The sequence below is a fragment of the Diospyros lotus genome, chromosome 2 (genome assembly GCF_014633365.1).
Source record: "Diospyros lotus cultivar Yz01 chromosome 2, ASM1463336v1, whole genome shotgun sequence".
NCBI lineage: Eukaryota > Viridiplantae > Streptophyta > Magnoliopsida > Ericales > Ebenaceae > Diospyros > Diospyros lotus.
The window spans coordinates 11,269,596-11,292,249 of NC_068339.1; the positions used below are offsets into that span (position 1 = coordinate 11,269,596).

At 35.4% G+C, this 22,654-nt stretch overlaps 2 protein-coding genes across 3 annotated transcripts in view; one reads left to right on the plus strand and one right to left on the minus strand.

The window, feature by feature from the left end:
• Positions 1-14,314, plus strand: part of LOC127794915 (disease resistance protein RPM1-like) — a 55,616-nt gene extending 41,302 nt beyond the window's left edge. The window contains exons 1-2 of one of the 2 annotated variants that reach the window (XM_052326218.1): positions 9,619-10,281; positions 11,720-14,314. In XM_052326218.1, coding sequence (XP_052182178.1) covers positions 9,905-10,281; positions 11,720-14,024 — 2,682 coding nt within the window. In that variant the 5' untranslated portion in view covers positions 9,619-9,904 and the 3' untranslated portion in view covers positions 14,025-14,314. Of the gene's footprint in view, positions 1-9,618; positions 10,282-11,719 lie in introns of those variants that run through there. The other variant, XM_052326217.1, reaches the window with a different exon arrangement.
• An 833-nt stretch (positions 14,315-15,147) lies between these two features.
• Positions 15,148-17,468, minus strand: LOC127794917 (uncharacterized). The gene is made up of 2 exons (XM_052326220.1): positions 17,130-17,468; positions 15,148-15,493 (listed from the first exon to the last, which is right to left on the minus strand). The coding sequence occupies exons 1-2, from the start codon at positions 17,338-17,340 to the stop codon at positions 15,363-15,365; spliced, it is 342 nt and encodes a 113-aa protein (XP_052182180.1). The 5' UTR covers positions 17,341-17,468; the 3' UTR covers positions 15,148-15,362.
• Positions 17,469-22,654: the final 5,186 nt, after the last annotated feature.

The window sequence follows — 22,654 nt, forward strand, 5'->3', positions numbered from 1 at the left end:
CTTGCCATTTTTTTGAAAAAAGTATGATAATAAAAAAATATAATAATGATAAAATAATATAGTAACAAGTAATAAATAATTAACAATATAATTGAATAAATTGATAAATAACAAAATGAGAAGATTGGAGAAATTGAAATTGAAATATTAAATGAGAGACAAAATTGAGAGAATAATAGCTTGAGACTTGAGAGAGAGAGAGAGAGAGAGAGAAAGTGTGAAAAATGAGTGGGGGAGGGAGGGGTATATATAGATAGGAATTATAAAATTAAAAAAAAAATTAATAAAATTGGAATTGGATCGTTGGCTGCCAAAGGTCCAATTTTGGACCGTTGGGGGGAGGGGTGCTGCACGGGGGGAGGGGGGGTTGTTCCGGTTCCGCGGAACCGGCGGTTCTGATTCCCCGAAACCTTGAACCGGAATCGGACCGAACTTCGCCGGTTCAGTCTGGTTCCGGTTCGGCCGGTTCCGAGTCCGATTCCGACCGGTCCGATTCTGGTTTGAACCGCCGATCCGGTTCAATTTTGGCCATGTCTATGTAAGCCAGTTTTTAGAGTAACTGCAATCAACTAACAACTTCAAGTTAAATTTGTCCTCTTTCTCATAATCTTTATAATAAAATATTAGTTTATTTCAAGGCTTGGTATTAGAGCCTCTCCATCTCACAACTTGCTACATTTTTATTTTAAGGGAAAATAGTTAAAAAAAAAGTCAAATCTTTTTTCAAATTTATAAAGTTATATAAATATTTTAATTTTAACAATTATATGCTAATTGATTTAATTGAATATAATTTTATTTAACACTTAAAATTAATTTAAAAAACGTGTATAATTATTAATGTGAAAAATTGTTTTTCATAAAAAAAAATTTAAGTAAGACTCACATGTACATAAATAAATAAAATTTATATATATAAATTTATTTTTATTTTTTATTTTTTTATATATATACATATAAGTCTTGCTCATATATTTTTTTTTTATATAGGCGACGTGTCACATCAATAATGACACATATTTTTTAAATTGATTTCAAGTGTTAAATAAAATTATATTCAATTGAATCAATTAAGATATAATTATCAAAATTAAAAAAATTCAATAAATTTATAAATGCGTAAAAAATTTTGAATTTTTTTTATTATTTGCCCTTATTTTAAATATTTAGATGTGGAGCGCGGCAAACAATTTCAATATTATTTGGTTAGATGGAAACTTGATTATAATTATTGGCAGATTTTGGTGACTCTGCGTGCATCTAAAAGCTCAAAATCTTTGAAGCTTTGTTGATCTCTAGAAATTTCAGACGGATCTAATACAAATTCTCAATGTCGATGATATCAACTTTGGTTGGGACAAATACATTTTAAGGCGTTGATTATTCAGCATTTGACAAGATAGATAGCCAATGCCAAGACAGCCAGCCGAGGCATGAGATATATTGCAATTGTCATATACAGAGGTTGATCGGCCGGCATAGGAATCCAAGTTGAGTCCTCCCTCACGAAGAGAGTATGATAGCTGTGACATGACTATTTCAGAAACAGTTGAGCAGTGGTTTTTCTAATCTTATCGATTGAAAAATTAGAGAAATCAATTGAAAAGGCTTTGAAGAGTCTACTTAATTTGAATAATGCTAAGATCAATCAAAGAAGAGGATCCGATAGAAGCCAGGGCTACACCAACATAGGAGTAGGAAGTTTCAAGGGAAGAGGACATGGTAATCATTGGGCATACAATTCCAAGCCAAGAAAGAGGTGGAGTTAATGTCCAGCAAGAGAAATTTTAGTTTTATTGCTTTAGTTATGGAAAATTTGGACATAAGATTGCAGATTGCATGTCCCAAAAGTTTTAACAACCCTCCTGATCAAGCAAAAGTCGTTGAAAATCATGGTGAGAATTTTAATAATGAATGGGAAATTTTAGTTTTGGCTAGCAATGTCTTGATTGCAGATGAAAACACATAATTTTTGAATACCGAATATAACAATCACATGTGTGGTCAAAAGAAACTATATTTCTTAACTAGATGAATCAATTTGTTCCAAAGTAACATTTGGCAATGATTTTGTCAACGTTCAGAATCGATTGATCGTGATCCGTTAGCCCGCACTGAAAGAATAAACACAAATACAAAGGAAAGAAACAAATAGAACAAATGACAACCTGCACGCAAGAAAGTTTTACGTGGTTTGACTGAAATGACCCTTAGTCCACGACTGTTCTCTAGTTATTCAGACAGAGTAACAGTATATTATTATTTGTCCTCTTCTTTTATAATAGTTTTTCGACCCTTATTTATAGTGTGGGGTGTTTATAATTTGAAAAATTTATCAAATAGGAAGATAAGATCACGTTAATTGAGTTCCCTTATCAGTTCTCCGTAGTTAGGAACGGATTCCGCTTTTGTGACGATTTGATTTATTTTGAATTAGGAAGATTGACTTGTTCTTTGTTAGGCTATGATGGGTTTCCAATAAGCTCGCGAATGTCGCGTTGAGCGAGTTGAGTAAGCTCGCGAAAAGCTGGGCACGTAACTCGTTGCTCATGCCATTTTGCGACCTGAATTTGACGTAGTAACCTGTGATTTCAATTCGCCTTAGGCTGGTCGGGCTTTGAATGATCGGGCTGGCCTTTTGGGCTGTTTTCGGCCCGCTCAATGAGGTCTGAAAATACACATAACAAATATAAAAATTCCAAATAATAGAGAAATGTCGGATTTATATTAAACTAAAGGATAGTTCTCACAATTTTAATTTTTGATGTATTTTATGTTTCTAGGTTTCACCAAAATTTGTTGAGCATGGGACAATGGTTGGAAAAAAAGATATGATAATATGGGCATTGTACCATCACATATGCAAAATGGGAAATTAATAACAAAGGTGAATAGGCCTCCAAACTGACTATTTCCTTTGAAGCTTCAGCATGATGTCTTTCCTTGCTTAAGTTCTATGATTTCTGATGATAATTGGCTATGACAAGCGTTTTGGGCATTTTCATTTTTTTGGTTTGAATTATTTGGCAAGAAAAGGTTTTGTTTCTGGCTTGGCTGTTATTAATATTCTTGATCATATTTATGAGATTTGTGTTTTGGAAAAGAAACACAGAGAATCTTTTCTTGTAGAAAATCTTGGAGAGCCAAAAATCAATTGATGATTGTTCACTTAGATTTATGCATTGAAGAAGTTCCATCACATCACATGGAGGCATAAAGTATTTCATCATTTTTATTGATGATTCGTTAAAAAAACATGGGTTTATTTTTAAGACAAAAATTATAAATATATGATGTTTTCAAAAAAATCAAGTTGTTTATTAAAAAACAAAGTGGTTGCAAAATCAAATTTTTGAGAATTGATAAAGGCTAAGAATATCTTATTTGTAATGATTTTTTTGATGAACTTGAATTTAGTGTCGAATGACAACTGAATGCACTATATCATAAAACGATGTGGCTAAAAAAAAAAACAAAATTATCATAAATATAATGGGATGTGAGTTGAAATTTAAAAATATATCTGAATATTTTTTAGAGAAATTATTTCTTGCACTATTTATTTATTAAATAGGGTGCCCTAAAAAAAGGTGTTCAAGATAAAACATTTGAGGATGCTTGGAGTGGAAGATGGCCTTCTACCCAACATTTGCAAAATCTTTGGTTACATAGCATATGCACGTGTACCAGAAAAAAAATCTTGATGATAAAGATGGGAGAAGTTCATTTTCATTGGTTATAGGGAGACATCAAAGGACAAGCAAGGTGTTTGGGATTGGTCTAATAAGGAAGAAAAGTCAATTGTTGTTCCTAATGACTCTTTAGATGAGCAAACTACACAAAGTGATTTTGGATCTCCATTCGGTCCACACTCCCAACCATCAGTTAGGCAACAACAACACTAGCGGCACATCCCAACTCGTTTGTAGGATTATGTTTTGGGTAATGATAATAACCCATCTAATGAAAAAAAAAAAAAATTGTTCAATTTGCTCTTTTTGCATATTGTGATCCCATATCATTGAGGAAGGTTCTAATGATGCCCATTAAATGAAAGCAATGGATGAAGAAATTCATGTTATTGAAAGTAATGATACTTGAGAATTAACTAACTTACCTCTAAGAAAGAAGTCAATTGGTGTCAAATGAGTTTACAAGAGAAAATACAAGTTGAATGGTGAAATTAATCGTTTCAAGGCAAAGATTAGTAACAAAAGGTTACAAGAAAAAAACGAATATTAATTATTTTGAAGTCTTTGTCCTATTTAGCAGACTTGATATAGTGCATATGTTTATTTCTCTTGCTGTTCAAAATAATTCAAAATTATATCAAATGGATATTAAATATGCTTTCTTAAATAGTTTTTTTTGGAAAAAGAAATATATGTTGAGTAACCTGCAAGTGATGTAAAAAAGAGGGAAGAGAATAAAGTATACAAATTGAAAAAATCTCTGTATGGTTTAAAGTTGACACCAAGGGCATGTATCGTATACTTGCATTGATTCCTCTTTTATTGAGCATGATTTTGTGAGATGTCCTTTTAAACATGTTTTATATGTTAAATGTAGTGAATCAGGTGATATTCTCATACTGGGAATAATTCAAGGTTGATCATAGAGTTTGGGGGCTTTGATTAACAAATTTGAGATGACAAATATGGTCTTACGTGCTATTTTATTGGGCTTGAAGTTGATATCTTAAAAATATTCAAAATTTCAAGCCAATTTTAACTCCAATAACTGAAAAAATGAAGTTGGCAAGACAAGAAGCTAGTAAGAACGTGAGTTACAGCTTCTAAAAGTTTGATTGGGGCTTTGAGATATTTGATTCCTACTATATGTTGGATATCTTTTTTAGAGTTAGATTACTTAGCAAATTTATGGAAGAACCAAGAGGATTACACTGGAAGGCAACCAAACGAATTCTAAGATATGTTAAAGGTACAATGAATTATGGTATTTTTTTACTCTGCTAATAATGTTGTAAAACTTGTTAGTTATACAGATAGTGATTGAATTGGTGATATTGAGACTAGAAAAAGCACACCAAGCTATGTCTTCATTTTGGTTTGGCTATATTATCTTGCTCTTCTAAAAAGCAATATATAGGCGGTAGCTCTTTCGATTGCAAAAGTGAGTATATTGCAACAAGAAGTTTGTGCTCCTCAAGCAGTTTGGTTAAGGCAAATTTTGGAAATTTTGCAACGCGAACATGATGGATGGACTACATTGGTTTTCTCTGATAGCAAGTCAGCAATTGCATTATTCAAGAATCCAATCTTTTATGTTCGATGCTCTTCGTCTCTTCAGAGTCATACCATTTTTCATGTCCGGTGACTTCTACATTTTCTCCCCCATTGAGTGATCACTTATTTGCTTTTGGAGGTTAGTTATTGCGACCCTGGAGTCTCATGCTTGATTTTAGTATCTTCGAGTTTAGATGTTAGTTTCGATTTTTTCTTACTATTGTATATATCTTCAGTTTTTTTCTTATTTTTTATTTTTATTTTTTGGCCCAAATGGTGATCGTTGCTATGTCTTAGCCCTTGATTTTCTTTGATGATTCAGGGTATCCCTTGACACTGGTTTGTAGTCGTTTTGGCATTGTTCTTGTTTTATGGATTCTTACATAAAAAAAAATCTTTTATGTTCGATGCAAGCATTTAGATATAAATATCACAAAATTCAAGAGTTGGTTATTGTTGCTGCCAAAAATACAATAATTAGAATTTATGTGAAAAGAAAATAACTACAATAGAAGATTTCAGTATTGCCAGGAGTCGACCAACTCAAGGTCACAGCACCCCGAAAATGTCTTTCCGATGTATCTTTCTGAGAGGATCTGGGGCTTCCCAAATGGGTCTTCCTGAAAGGATTTGGGGCTTCTTGAATGGGTCTTTCCAAAAGGATTTTGGGGCCCCGAATTAGTCTTTTCGAAAAGATCTGGGCTTCCCGAAAGGGTTTTTCTGAAAGAATTTAGGGCTTCCCGAAGAGGTCTTTTCAAGAGGATCTACTAGTGGCTTTCGAAAAGAAAGGGCGATGAAAACTTTCGGACAAAGTTTGGGGGCTTCTCTCGAAGTGGACAAGGAGGGCTTTCGAAAAGAGTTTGGGGCCTTTCTCGAAAAGGATAATGAGAGATTTTGGAAAGAGTTTGGGGGCCTCTCTTGTTAAGGACAATGAGGGTTTTCGGAGAGAGTTTGGGGCTTCTCTTGAAAAGAATAGTAAGGGTTTTCAGAGAAAGTTTGGGACCTCTCTTAGAAAGGATAATGAGGGCTTTTACGAACAACCCAACGAAAGGTCAAAAAGCTTGCGAAAGTTTTCTTCCACAAAGACCCTTTGATACTTAAGCCAATTACTGAAAGAAAATGTGTTGCGAAAAGAAAAATAGTCTCAAAGAGAAGGATAAGAATGAGGAATGTTGTCATTTGGCTTTTATAAGTGCCAATGAATCTAGGGGCATCTACAAGTAGGCTCTGCTCTTTTTTTTGAAAAGAATGATCCATCTCCTTCTCGAAAGACTCATTTTTGAAAAGATCTTTTTTAGAGAGGTCTTTCAAAAAGAACCATTTCCTTTAAGAAATATCTTTTCAAAAGGACAATCTTCGCCTTTCGATATTGGGAACCACACTTGTAGACAAACATATTAACATTGAGTAATGTCTTACTAATTGTCAAATTGCAAAAATATTTACGAAGCAATTGAAAATGGAGTTATTTCTCAAATTGAAGAAGACGCTTGGGATGGCTATTACCCCTTGGCTTAAGGGAGGCAATGTGACATTCCTAAACCAAGTCAAAATTGTCGTTATCCTAGTGGAGTACAGGTAGAAGAGTTAATAGCACTTGTGATATGAGTGGCTATGTCACGTTTTGACAAACTAGATAGTTATTTGTTTTTTTTTTTTTCTCTATTTATGTTAAAATAAATCTTATAAATTTGAATGTTTTGATGTGTTGAGAGTTTTTAGATTATAAAATTTGAGAATTAAGATCTAATCCAAGTTTAATAAAGTTAACAAAAGTTATTGTGATGGCTAATATAACCAAGCTTAAATCCATAACATTTCAACCATAAAATTATCATTAATATTAAGACCCTCACTCTCAAATTTGTTTTAGAGGACAGTCGATGTATTTATTTATTAAATAAGATGTGTAGTTTGTGTCCCTTAGAAAGAAGGAAAGAAATTATGAAGTCTCAAAAGGAGAAACGCAACTCAAAATTGACAAACTCAACCATCAGTCTGTCTTCTCTTACCTACCATTCTTCTATTAGTCAGAACAACTAACTTACTAGACATATATATATATATATATATATATTAAAAAACGGGAACCTCGGATGGTAATGGTATGCATTTTTAATGGTAATGGTAGTCGAGACTCAAGACGACTCAAAGGATCCATCCATCGGAGGCATTAATAAAGGTGTCATTGTTGGGCCCAATTGGTTGGGCGGTATGCTTTCTCTAACACTGCTTGCAAGCCAAGTTTAGGGTTGACCTAATTTCTAAAAATTGAAGGATCTCATATATATATTATTTATATATATATATATATCATAATGCGACAAGAAAAAGCATTAAACTATGTATGGATCGCTTCAACATTAATTAATTTTGAACAATTGTACAACTTGCTTTCAAAAATTTATTAATATAATGAAATGAAAATGGCAACATTTTCTTTTTTTTTTATGAGGATGATAGATAAAAATATTCTTATGATCAATCATAAAGATGCCTAAAAGATTGCATATTCCAAAGTAATTCAAAGTAGCAAAATATAAATAGACATGACATTCTTCACTTATCCAACTAAGAAAATAAAAGAAAAATCTTCCTTTCTTTTTGTTACACTTGGCGGCCATACATTAGAGAATCTACAAGATTATTATTTATCTATGTTTTAACCATAAAGACGTAAAAAAGATAAATCCTCCTTTCTTTTTCTGGTTGACATGAATTTTTATATCTAATACCCAAACAACCCAAGTGATCCATTCTTCTAGGTGATTCTTGTTTTAGAAGTTTCAGAGGATGCATACAATACAATTACATATGGGGCCTTCAACATTTCACCGTATGTTTTGCCTTGACAAGCAAAACTTGGGAACAACCATAAGGTTAAAGTGAAAGACGAACTCCACCAATTTGATGGTAAGGCACTGGATCCTACTGGCCCAATCTTAGTTTTTAGCCCACGACTCAATTTTGGCCTTTGACCTACAACCCAATCTCAGTCCACGACCTAATCTCAGCCTATGTCCCAAATATTGGTCAAAGTCCTATCATAGTTCTATGTCTACCTACAACAACATCATTATAGTTGTATATTAGGTATTCCTACGTCCGCTCAAGATCTCATCTTTATTAATGACGGATCACACTCACATTAATAAGGGTCTCGTCGATACCATGTCACCCTCAAGAAGTCCTGACAGCGTCGGATATCTAGTCATTCTATAACACACGACGGATGCATACATGATGACCCCTCATTCTCTTTTATAAACTAGTTCTCTTAAGAGTTAAGATATGTTCTTTCTCTATCTTACCTATACTCTGCTACTTTTATTCCATGACTCACTTGAGTGTCAAAGTACTTGTAGATGCCAGTCGCTCCTGACAGATCATCGTTAGAGCCCGCCCTTTGCCGTTGCAAGCCCACCACCGATCGGCCTTTTGGCCAGGCACCAATTTATTTTAAATGGCAAAACTACCCTTCTCACAATCTACCAACTAGCAAGGGTACTAAACAAGCAGTATCAACAACGGTGATGACACGAGATCCAGTGGCAGTGGACCTCTGGGGAAGCAATGTCTGTTGTGTGATCTCTTTTGGGAAGGATGGATAGCTAATCGATATTTGCATTTATAGTCGTCGTTATTTAATCTTTTCATTGTCAGCTGGGCCTGGCGACCTTTACCTTGGGCTTTGAAGGGCGGGCTTTTTGGAAAAGGCATAGGCAGCAGTCCTTTACTGCGCAAGTTTGAAGAAGGCCAAGCAACTATTTCTAGTTACACCCACTGTGATCCAGAGGGGCCAGCTTTGATCTATCCTTATTCTTGTTGGTACGAATCTTCGCGTCATCAGTATTATTATTATTATATGATGATTTTAATATAATATAGGATATGGTGTAAGAAAAAAAAAAAAAATATATATATATATATAATTACCAAAACCCTAGTTTCTGTTTGAAACAAGATTGAGAAATCAACGAAGTCAAAATTAAAGAATAAACTCGATTGCGGAATTTGTGAGAATTGAGAGACCGTCTACCACTTCAATTAAGATGGAAGCCCCCCTATTTCTTTCCCTCCTCTTCTTTTCTCTTTTTCTTTTACAAATGGAACTTATGATTTTGGTAAATTTTCCCCAAAATTAAGATTTTTAAAATTTAGTGAATACTTTGATTCGGTCATGTCACTCAATTTCACTTCCTAGATTTTGAAACATATCAACAAAAGTTCCAACGGATGTATAGGGGTGAGTGGTCACCCATAAATAATATAGTGTGTACCTACAATAGTATTTTTGGTGATGGAAAGGCTTAGGGCTACAACTATGTATGGGACGGGCAAAGATGCTAGTAGTAATTGGGGAAGGAATTCAAACTGGGACCACCAGCGCAACAGCTTTCAACCTAAAGAAGTATCTCCCGTCTGCCTCTAGAAAACTCCCTCACTTCTTCCCTCCTTCCCTCCCTCCCTCCCTCAAGTCAAGTTCATGCAACTTCCACGAAGTGTTCGAGATTTAATAATTTATGCTTGACCAGTGCAAGTCGTGTGGAGCAATCAGCCATTCGCACTCACCACCAATTCAAAGATCAATCTAGAAAGACCATTCGCAAGCAAGTTCAGAGACGAGACCGGCGGAGAGATTGGAAAAGGAGAGAGCGATGGCGGATAGCGTCGTCAGCTTCCTGCTTCACAAGATCGATTTCCTTCTGAGCAGAGAATGGGCCCTCCTGAGCGGCATCAACGACGAGATCGGCGGCTTGAAGCGCGAGCTCGAGGCGATCGGAGCGCTGCTGAGGGACAGCGACAGGAGGGGGGAGAGCAACGAGCAAGTCCGGGTTTGGATTCAGCAGGCTCGGGATTTGGCCTACGATATAGAAGATGTTCTCGACATGTATGCTTTTCACATCGCCCAGCTGTCTAATCAGTTGCCGGAGTTTCTTCAGGGCCTTACTCGGCTGAAGCAACGTCGCTTCATCGCCGTCTTGATTCGTGAAATAAAGGCCAAACTCCACGGCGTCAAGCTAACTAGGGAAAGGTACGACTCCGTTCTCATTTGATCTAGTATTTATGCTACCGTCAAGTATCCGTTAAAAACTTAAAATCATCGTACTCGTAACTGGCAATCAAAGGATTATCGTGTGTCTGTTATCGTTGACTTCTCAAAAAGTTAAGTGAGACTGTGAGAGCAAGCAAAAATGGGAGATAAGTTAACCGTTGGAACATGATTTCAGCAAAAATTTGACAGCAATATGACATCGAAATAGATTTCCAAAGATGGGAGATAAAATCATAAATTCAAGAATCTCATTTCTTTCTTTTGGAATGAAATTGACTTACATTTAAAACAATAAGAATGCCGCCATCATTTTAGTAATATTAAGAGAATATCAAAATAAATTTGAAATAATTTTTAGATTAAGATATAAAATAATTAAGATAAAGTTGAAAAATATTTCAATATTTTTATCAAATTATTTGTTAAATTTTTTGAAAAGCATTAGAGAACACGGATATCATTTTTTTTCTTATATATGCTTATCTTAAGGGAGATGAGAGATGCATATCTTAAAAAATTAAAATAAGAGGTTACAATGTAATTTTCTTAAGAATGGTCAGACAAGTTTAACAAACATGTTAGAAATGATAGAAGTCCGGAATGCATCCCATATCTTGATTAACAAACGCCCCCTTAATATAAAAACTCTATAAAGTTATCATTTTTTCCATTGTAAGGCGCCAACAAATCTGTTCATGTTTAATCTAACAAATTTTATGTTGGCCCCATTAACTATCTAAAACAATCCTCCTTTATCTAAGATTCCAAGCATGGGGCTCATGATCACCAATAAATAGCCCGAGTTTCACACAAAAACACAAGAAAATTATAATATTTTTTATCCACTTGCTCAAAAAGCAAACAACTATATAAAACGGATGTACAATTTGTAACCCCATGCTTTGGCTAGGGTTTAGAAAGAAATTTGGTAAGAATGTGGGAAAAAAAGAGCAGAAGGAGAGAGAGACAGAACAGAAACTAAGAGAATTGAGGAAGAAAAGAGGAAAACTAAGGGAGAGTTAGGAGAATTAAGAAAAAAACAATAATTACTAATTGAAGGGATGTAACAGTCTATAAATAGGCTATAGAAGTAGAGAATGGGCTTATGAATGAATTGGAAATGTAACAACCTATAAATAAACTGTATAACTAGAGAATGGGGCTTATGAATGAATTGGAATTCTGCATCTCTCTTAATTCTCCTAACTCTCCCTTGGTTTTCCTATCTTCTCCCAAAATTCTCTCTGTTTCTGTTCTGTCTCCCTCTTCCTTTCTGCTCTTTCTTTCCCGCATTCTTACCAAATTCCTTTTTAAACCCTAGCCAAACCCTAGGGTTGTGACAATTATAAAAACTCTCATACCATGGTCTTCCAGAATAGCATAATCCATGTACTTAATATCCTCCATGCATGTGCAGGTATGATGGGATGAGTAACACTCCAGTCTCGTCCCCCATTCCTGGCCACCAAAATCACTCCTACCTCCACCCCAGAGTTGCCGCTCTGTATCTTGACGAATCTGAAGTTGTTGGAATTGAAGAACCACGGCACAAGTTGTCAGAATGGGCGGTATCTGGGGAAGCCAAACTAGATGTGATATTCGTTGTAGGGATGGGTGGATTGGGCAAGACAACCCTTGTCAGGAAAGTTGCCGATAAGATTAAGAAAAACTTTGATTGCTTCGCATGGATAACCATCTCCAAGTCCGACAAGAACGAGGAGCTTCTATGGACCATGCTGAAGCGCGTGTTTGAATCTACTGGCAAACAGGTTCCAAGCTCGTTCCACACCATCAACCAGCTCCAGCTGATGGATAAACTCCGGGCCTATCTCCGGCACAAAAGGTTTCTAATAGTTCTTGATGATCTATGGAAGAAAGATGTCTGGGAATCCATAAAGCACGCCTTGCCTACTCAAAACCATGGGCGAATCATTATCACAACCAGAAGGGGTGATATCGCTCGGATATGCAGCCACAGCTCTGCCCAGGTTCACAACCTCCAGCCGCTGCCATTAGATAAGGCTCGCCAGCTTTTTTACAAGAAAATTTTCCCGTCATCTGGTGATTGTCCTGCTGGGTTGCTAGCCTGGTCAGACATGATCTTAGAAAGATGCAAAGGGTTGCCTTTGGCAATTGCCACCCTAGGTACTCTACTGTCCCATGCAGAGAGGACAACAGATGCATGGAAGAAGCTACACGACAGCCTTGGGGCTGAGCTACACATGAATGGCCGTCTTTCGAGTACTAGAAGTGTGCTGTCTATCTGTTACGATGACTTGCCTTATTATCTGAAGTATTGCTTTCTATACTTCAGCGTTTTCCCAGAAGATTATTTGGTTAAGCGCAGGAGGCTCATTCGGCTATGGGTCTCAGAAGGACTAGTGAAAGAAGTGACTGGGAAAACACTTGAGGAGGTTGGAGAGGACTACTTAAGTGAGCTAATTGACAGAAACTTGGTTCATGTAAATGAGGTGGATTTTGATGGACGACCAAAAACCTGTTGCGTTCACCATCTCTGGCACAAGATCATTCTCTCAAAGTCCCAGGAAGAGAATTTCTGCAGGGTCTCTACTGACACAGAAATGATCCGTGATGCAAAAATCAGAAGGCTCTCTATCCAGAGGAAGTTCAATTGCTTGTCGCAAAAGGTCTTCCCCTGTGCTCGTAGCCTTTTCATGTTTGGCATGGAAGCTCACTTTGCTACCCAGAATATCCTCAAAAGCTTTTGCATTCTGAAGGTTTTGGACTTGGAAGGTGCTCCACTAGACATGTTTCCTCAAGTCATATGCGAACTTCTCCTCCTGAAGTACCTAAGCTTGAGAGATACAAAAATCCAGAAGCTTCCAAAGTCCCTAGGTAGGCTTCAAAATTTAGAAACTTTGGATCTTAAGCAAACTCTAGTCACTCAGTTGCATGATAACATACTCAGACTTGAGAAACTGAGGCATCTGTTAGTTGATCACCGCCTCACAGAGAATTTTCCAAGTGCTGAACCGATAAGAGGATTCAAGACATCTTCAAATATAGGGAGGTTAGAGGCCTTACAGAAACTATTGTATATAAGAGCTGGTAAGAATGGTGGCAGCGTCATTCAAGCCCTGGGAAACTTGACACAACTAAGGAAACTGGGAATTGTTGAACTAGCAGAAGAAGATGGAGAACACTTGATCCACTCAATTGAGAAGATGGTGAACCTTCGTTCCTTGGATGTAAAATCAATCGAGGGGGAGTTTCTGGATCTAAGTGTGGTATCTTCTCCTCCTCCATTTCTTCAACGCTTGTATCTAAACGGGCACTTGCAGAAGGTACCAGATTGGGTTTCGTCATTACATGACCTGGTGAGAGTACGTCTAATGCGATCCAGATTAGAAAGCAACCCTATTACTATCCTACAAGACCTTCCCAATCTGATGGAACTCCAGTTGCTTGATGCCTACAATGGAACCAAATTGGATTTTCTTCCAGAAAAGTTTCAAAATCTGAAGATATTACAACTAGAAAACTTGAACAAGTTAGAATTGGTGGTGGTGGGAAACAACTCTCTGTCTAGCCTGGAGAAGCTTGTTATAAGCCAGTGTAGAAAAATAAAGCATGTTCCTGAAGGTATTAGTGAATTGGCAAGCCTCAAAGAATTAAACTTGAATGACATGTCAGAGGAGCTTGTCAGTGGGCTTGAAAGAAATGGTGGCCAGTTCATGGGCTTGTCAAACACATCCCACTAATTTGTTCTTATTCTCTTCAGAGTAATGGTTGCCGGAAGCAAATACATTTTTCATGATAGAATCTACTGGTTCTATCTATGTTAGCATGGGATCCAGATCCGTTGTGGGATTTCATGATGTTTGGGGGACATGGTAGATATAAAGTCAAGTAGAAAAGTGCATTGTGATTCATAGGGATAGCAAAGCAAATTGTTATTTTTGTTACCATTATTTGCTTTAGCAGAGCAAAAATAAAACTAAAAACAAGGAGTTTATGGGCAAGGTTACAAGACTAGCTATTGTGTTTGTAATTTTGTACTTACACCTATTGCCACGATACCTTCATTTTTGTTGTGCATATATTAAGCAAAGCTGTCTTTGATTTTAATAATCTTTCACTACACCTGATGCCATATTCATAAACAGTGTTGTGCCTACTTCGTATAGCCAGAATGGCTAACCTCAGACACTTAATTTGAAAGTTGTTCAACACGTCCCAGATATAGATACCAGTCAGGGACAGTCTGAAGACACACCAAATGGAGTGTTCTACTTCATTATTGTTATTATTATTGGTTGAATACAATATATGTGTCCCCTGAAGTGGACATGCTTGAGAACATGCCACCATTTTTAATAGAGTTATCAGAACTTAGGGGAAAATGTACAAATATAATAAGTATTTGGTAGGAAATAAAGAAAATATAAAATTTACTCTAACAAGTAATAACAACTCCAACTAAAAGAATTACATTTTTTTGGGATGTCAAATCATATTTATAAATTCTAATCAATTTAATAGTGACATTATCAAATTATATTGAATTAGTATTTATTTTTTTATATTGTCATTATTATTAAGTGAATGGCATCTTTATATTGAATTATGATCGTGTTAATAAACATGACCAACAAAAATTACAAGTGTTATTCTTTTTCCTCATCTCCATCATATTCATAGTCTTATTTTACTCAAATCATCATATCTTATGTTTGACTCCCTATTTTTTTCCTGTATTTGTATTTATATTCACATCGATTCTTCTTAGACCTAGACATTTTTAATGTTGCGACAAACAATTCAACTGTCAAAACCTAAACAATATCAACACAAAGAGGAATGACCTCTATGATCTGAAATGAGTGCGGAAACCACAGAGTTGCATTCAGTGTCATTCAAAGCTATAGTATATTCCACATCCATAGTCTGATAATAAGCTAATAAAATCTTAGTCTTAGGACTGAAAGAAAAGATGCCAAGATTAAAATACTAGACACTCAACCTCTTAACCAATAAACTAATGCTGCAATCATCGTCACTGTAGCATTGTAACTAAACAAACACATGAGACTAAGCAGTTAAATGTGCTTTTTCCTGATCTTGCCCTTACCACGATTTTTTCTTTTAGCTATCTTGATTTTCTTCATCTTCTTCTTTCCAATTCCACCTCTAGGTTTAAGGTTCTGATTGCCCTCAGCCATCTCCACATCTGTGTAAATTATAGGAGTAAAGATCAAACATATCATAACCAGGATGTGACAGATAATCAACTGCCAACCACTTCAGCAAGATTGCTCATTTGATAAAGAATTTACTGAGATATACACAAAGAATCAAATAGACACCCATAAATAAACATCAAGGAGGACTTCCCATTTAACATAATCAAAATAGTTCTTGGCATTGCAAACAAGAAAAGCACGCATACCATTGATATAATCTATTTTCCATATAAATGCATTCATTTTATGGAAAAGTTGACCCTAGGAGTTCAAATATCATGCTATGATTAAGATGAAAATAGTTTCACTTCTGCGCAACAAGTCTTTCCCTTCAAGATGGATTGATATCTCTCCTCAAATAATCCAAAACATTCATCCAATGACCTAATGTGACTCGAGACATACAAAAAGGAGGAGGCAGAAAATATATGAATTATTACATTTACCCACTACCATGGTGCAAGACAAAATAATTATTCTTTCTGAAAGATAACAGCTTATCCATCGTCACCCAAATTATATATCATTAAAGTTCTCAGATATTCTCTTCCTAATCGCAACAACTAATAGCATCTTCCTTTCTTTCTTTTGGATAGGTCAATAGGCTATACTGGTGCACGTACTAATAAGAACCTTACAAATGGCCTTTTGGATCAAGATTTATGCATCTTCAGAAATTAATTTCATGAAGAAACTTTGTAAATAATTTGAACATAGATCTCAACCACCGGCAGAGACCCAAAGGTGTTGCTTAAACGGAATATCGATATGGAATTCAGAGGTATCAAGGAGAACCGCTGATAAAGGACATTTGGCCCCGTTTGTTGCAGCTTAATTAAAGAAATTATAGCTTCTAACTTCTTAGATTATAGCTTCTAAAACTTAGAATAAGTTGTGAACCTGTTTGCTGCAGCTTTTTAGAAGTTGTAGTTAAGTAATTGTGGTGTTTGATACCATAAGCTGTAAAATAACTTATTTTTGTATAATTGTCCATAATACCCTTAGTAGTTATAGAATGATAATTTAAAAATTAATTAATGTATATGTATAAATTTCAAGTGTTATAAAAAAAATAATTAAAATATAGAGAGAGAGGAAGATGGCGAGAGAGAGGAAAAGATCTGAAAATGGAGATGACGGTGAAGAAGAAAAATCAATGATTGCGTAAATAATAGGGTAATTCTTTATTAAAAATAAGGGTAAAATTGTCATAACAATGTAATCATTTAAGCAGAAGTTGTACAAGCTGGGATACCATAGCTTTGAAAAAGCCAACTTTTACCCTTTCTAAAAATTAGCAGAAGCTATAAGTTAGAATTCTATAAACTAAAACAAACACTACATCCCAACTTTTTTGAAGTTAGAAGCTAAAAGTTACAGCTTTTAAGCTGCAACAAACAGCCCATCGGATTACTTTTTTCTCATCTTTCAGAGTTCCAGCGTGGAATTGCTCGAATTGTCACGAGTCCTACACGTTTGAATTTTAAGGACCAAACAAAGGCGAATAAAACATCGGAAAAGAGCAAATTAGGGCACAACATATGCAAATCAGAAACCCATAAGTCTTAATTTCAAACAAATAGACGAGTAAAACTGAAATAAGCATATAAGCAAAGCAAGTACCCATGCTGGCACTGGTGGCGGAGGCGGTCATGTCCATGGCGGTGGTGCCGCTGCCATTATCGGCGGAACGTGTGGGGAGTTTGGGGGCGGCAAGAGCGGCTTCTTGGGCGGCGTGCTTTGCAGCATCCTTGTTGTCGTAGAAGGGTTGGACAATGCCTCTCCGTAAAGCTCTTAGCCTCTTCTCTCTCTTCGACCTGATCGATTTGGCCATACCTGCTAGTGCTTTTGGGCGTTAGGGTTTCGGTTGAGCAGCCGAGTCCAGGGTTCTAGGATTTTCAAAATCAAACCTTTGGCTGTTGGCTCTCACTCTCGCTCACTCCAAAACCCTTGAATAATTGTCTTTACAGCTTACCTACATTCTACATGGGTTTAGGAAGTAAAAAATAAAAGAAAATAAATCTAAAAAATTATTTAAAAATAAGATAATTTAACAATTGAAAGTAGAGTCAATAAAATAAATAAATAAAATTTCATAGTTATTTATATTCCTTTCAGCCCAAAGAAATAATCAAACGGGGAGCTTTAGGCAATAGTGATTCGTACGACGGGAAATAGTACTTGCAAGTATTCTGATACTTAAATAAGTAAGAGATTAAGATAGAAAAATTTTTATAAAACTAAAAAAACATATATTTATCGGTGATTGACTAACTTATATAAGAGAGAAAGGGAGAGTTCCTTGCGTGTTGCCAACTGTTGTGGAAGGATAAAGAGCTAAAATTTTTCAGTACTAATAGGGATTGGGGGTTAAGATATTCAAAGTCAATGAAGCATGTTACAATCGCGAGGATCTCAAAAGGTGCTATCGAGATGCAAGTGTTGTAGAATTGGTGTTGGGTCGAGATCGGGGCTTAGGGACAGAGTTTAGTACTTGAGCTATAGGCCTATTGCTTGAGCCCAACGGAATCGGTATGGTCCATCTTGTAAAAAAAACAATAATAGTTAAAAATAAGATTGCTTTACTTCTTTTTTTTTTTTTTGTGACAATTAAAACTTGTGTGCATTTGAATTTGAAGAGACATAGTTGATTCATAAATATTATGTTATGGACATTAGATAAAAGAAAAAAAAAAAGAAAAATTTATGTTGAATTCATCCTTAACCAAATTTGAATTGATAATTCTATTCTCTTATTAATTCACATATCATTCAAATCATACCTAAATATGTAGCATCTCACATCAAGTGATACGAAGGATTTGAACAACTTACCTTGATGGTCTTATGCAAACTTTCTAGGGGGTTACCCATCATTAAGCTTCCCCAGCTCAAACACGCTTAACTCGGGAGTTCTTTATCTACATTCAACCTAAAGGGTATCTACCTAGTGTTGTTTCCTTCGTTACTTATTCTCAATATGTACTACCATTCTTTAGATTTTTAGGGTATTACATTCTCCCCCTTGAGTACATGACGTTCTCGTGTCGTGATGCAACCATACAATCAGTCTCAAATCTCCCCCCATTTGCATGGCCGATGTGGAATTTGCCTAAGGTGCCTGCATCACCCCCTTTAGGGACTCAGTGTCCTCGCTGAGGTTTGCCCCACCATCGTGCTCAGAGGCTCAAGGGCCAGCTCTGAAACCACCTATAACATACCATATCAAGCGATAAGAAGAACCAAAAAAACTTACCTTGATGAGCCTACGCGAACTTCTCAGGAGGTCACCCATCCTTGAGCTTCCCTAGCTCAAGCACGTTTAACCCGAGAGTTCTTTGCCTACATTCAGCCTAAAAGGTATGCATCTGGTATTATTTTCTTCTTTATTTATTCTCGATATATACTACCATTCTCTAAACTCTTGAGATATTACAAAATATTTATTTGAGTTCTCTTTTTTTATCAAGGATTAAAGTTTAAATTACCCCCATGATATCAAAATAGCTTTGTGTGTGACATTTACTCAATTAAAAAAATATATTATATTAAAATATTTTTTTATAAAAAAGAAAAAAAAAAAGTAATCTTCATAAAATTCAATCAAAGCGAGTTCAAATTCCTAAAATCTCAATTTGATGATAAGCCCATAGTCAAATGCTAGGCAATATCAAGAATGTGCTTCTTTTTCTCAATTTTTCATTTCATGTAACGCGACAATTTTGTAGCAATAGATCAAATTTCAACTATAAAAATTATTTTTAAAAAAATTATAAAAACAGTATTTAAACACAATAAATTATAAAAAAATTAAAAAATATTTTAATACAATAATTTTTTTTTTCTTTGAACTGAGTGAATGTCACACGTGGCTAAAGGAGATGTTATTTTGGATTTAATTGGCCACAAAATAAAAGTATTGGGAAAATAAGATGATAAATTAAAATTTAGGTAGACTGAGCACAATTAAAAAAATTGTGAATTAATATGAATTTTTATATTTTTAAAAATAATAAACTCTAATCACAAAAAGAAAGTCATTATAGATTTGTATATCATGTAATCCTTTGTACACTTATTTAATTACTTGAATGTCAAGTACCTTCCTGCCTAGGCCCCCCTCCAACTGACTAATGCCTCGACAATCCACCGAGATTGTCAATCCATCGAGTCGATTGTTCTCTCCACTCCCATTCACTGTTTGAGGCTTAGTTTGGTTAAGCATTTTTTTTTTAACTTTTAAGTTAGATAGTGTTGAAGTTGGTTATAGTGTTTAAATTGTGTAGCATTTAAATTGATAACTTATTTAGATAAATATACTTTTAAGCTATTAGTGTAAAATTATGTGTTTGGTTTGTAAAGTTGATAAGTTATTAGAACTTGACAAAAAGACTAAAATAGACATGACACTGATTAATGTAAATAAAATTTAAAAAATATATTTTAAAAAAAATTAATCTCTAATTACTAAAATACTTACAATTACATGTTAAAAATTATGAAAAATTATAAAAATATATATTTTTATCATTAAATGTTAAGAAATTATACATAATTATTAAAAATATATTAAGATTATAAATTATATGTATTATATATATTATATAATAATAATATATATTATTATGTATTATTGTTATATATATATATGTTTATATTACTATTATATATATAACTGTTATGTATATATATATATATATAGTTCGACCATGGCAGCAGTGCAGAGGAGACGAGGACAATGGACGGCCGATGACGCGATGGGCACTGGCGATGGTGACGATCTGCTAGCAAGGCGGCGATGGAGGCTTACGGCGATTTGGTAGCAAGGCTGCTTGCGGCGATGGCAGTGCTGGGCAGCGAGACGGCTTGCGATGAAGGCAGTGATGGGCGACGATGGAAGCTTGTGGAGTTGGTGATGGCAGCGATCTGCTAGCAGGGTGGCACTGGGCGGCGACGACGACCGTTTATGGAGAGATTCGACAATAATGAAGGAGAAGGTGAAAGTAGTGAAAGGGAGTCAGGAAGGTACAGGGATACGGGGTTGTAATTTTTTATATTGTTGGAGGTGAAATGATAATATTCTTGATCAACTCAAAACGCTCCACAGAGCTTCTTTGTAAAAGTGGGTGGCTGATGGCTTCTCCAAAACGCCGTTGATTTAGCGTTTCAGCTGTTTCGCTTTTAAGCTATTGCAACATCCAAACAAGTAGCATAATGAGCTTCATAGCGTATAAGCTAATTGAAGCGCTTACAAGCGATCAAACCGCATTGCAAAAGTAGCACTGAATGTTTTCTGTAATCTATATATTTACTACGTCCTTATTATCTCCTAAGAAACCCAATCCCTCCAACACAACTTTGGCCTGCACAAAAGGTCTGGATACGTTGCATTCGCCTTAAAAGCAAATCCACATCATAACCAAAAGAAAATACAACCCCATTTCAATTAAAATGTTTAATAATCTAATATCCACATTATCAACTAGTGTATAGTAATGACAATTACAATCGAAATCGTGAGAAACTTAACTGAAATCGAATCGGTTAACGTGGTTAAAAATCGTTTGATTGGGTAATAGTTTGGTTTGGAAAAAATCGAATACTGTTTCAATGGGTATGATTTGATTATGGTTTTCACTAAAATCAAACCAAAACCTGAATCGAAATCAAACCGTTATGCAGGGTAACCGAACCGAACCAAACTAAACCGAACCGAATAAATAAATATATATAATATATATTATATATTAGAGGGGCAGCTGCGAAACCCAGCCCCAAACCCACCCCAGCCCACTTGCAAATCCTTCTCTTCTCTTCCTCTCGCTCTTTCTCACCCTCGCTGCCTCTTGCTCTTTGCCTCCTCTCTCTTGCTCGTCCGCTTGCGCTCGCCCTCGCTCTCTGCCTCTTTCTTGCAGTCTTACTCTTACTCTCCCTCTCGCTGGCTCTCTCTTGCTCTCGCTAGGGCTCGACCCCTCTTTCTCGCACTCGCCCTCGTTCTTTGCCTCTCTCTTGGTCTCGCTCTGCCCCATCCTGCAAACAGCAGCAAACCCTTCTCCCTCTTCTTTCTCTCTCGATCTGTTCTGTTGCTCATCCTCGCTCTTGCTCACTACCTATCTCGCCCTCCCTCGCCCTCTCTATAATACAAATATAATTTTGAGAGCAATAATCGAAACACAAGAAGTGTCGACCAGGCGAGTCGGGAGTCGTAGACCTTCGTTTTTTGGCATCACACTTGAATTGTCTTATGTAATTTATCTTTGTACGCCGACAGCAAGATCTCCATCTCTCTCTCTCTCGGTAACTCACAAATTAGGATTTCTAACTTTATTTATTATTTTGGTAAGATTGATGTGCAAATGCCTAATCTAAATCTAACTTCCATTCTATATTTTTATATAAATCTGTAATGTTTAAAAATGTGTTTGTATTTGCTATTTTTTTCTTTATTTCTCTGTTTTGGTTCTTTTTCCCTTTACTGCAATGAATTGGAAGGTCGAACTTTTTGTTTCCTCCCTCCGCGCTTGGATCGATTTTTTTGATCAAATATTAATATATATATATTGTGGGTGTGTTTGTATTTGTCACTTAAATGTATAAATAAATTAAATTATTACAATTTAGAAGGCACCGTCAATTTGTAGTAAAAAACATAGGGTTAATATTAGGATTTTCATCTAATAGTTAGATATATGTTTGCATAATATTATTGTTAATTGCCACAATTGTGAAAGACATAATGTAGTGTATGCAGGTCAACAAATTTTTATGAATACTATTTGTAAGAGTTTGTTTTTATTTGTTGGTATGGATCAAACTAAAAAAATCATAGTTAAAACTGAAACCGAATGGTTTGGTTATGATTTTTAATTTTTAAAACCAATGGATTAATGGTTTGATTTTTATTTTAATATTTTAATTTTAGTTTATTTATGATTTTAACAAAAACCAAAATCAAATCGAACCATCGCCAACTCTACTAGTGTATAAACAAGTCAATCCATGCCCCACCCCCGGCTCATCTCATTTACTTATGTGTTTTCAAGTTTGGCTTGTTTGTTTGAGGTGAATTTTGTAAATAACGTTGCTCCATTAATTTATATATTTTCATACTTGTGTTTGGTTTGTTTAACTTAAACGAGTCTTATTTT

Excerpts from the sequence above, each read along its gene's own strand:
- LOC127794917 (XM_052326220.1), bottom strand. The coding sequence starts at position 17,340 with ATGGCCAAATCGATCAGGTCGAAGAGAGAGAAGAGGCTAAGAGCTTTA. Across the intron at positions 15,494-17,129 it reads CGCCACCAGTGCCAGCATGG|ATGTGGAGATGGCTGAGGGC; the intron begins GTACTTGCTTTG and ends TAATTTACACAG.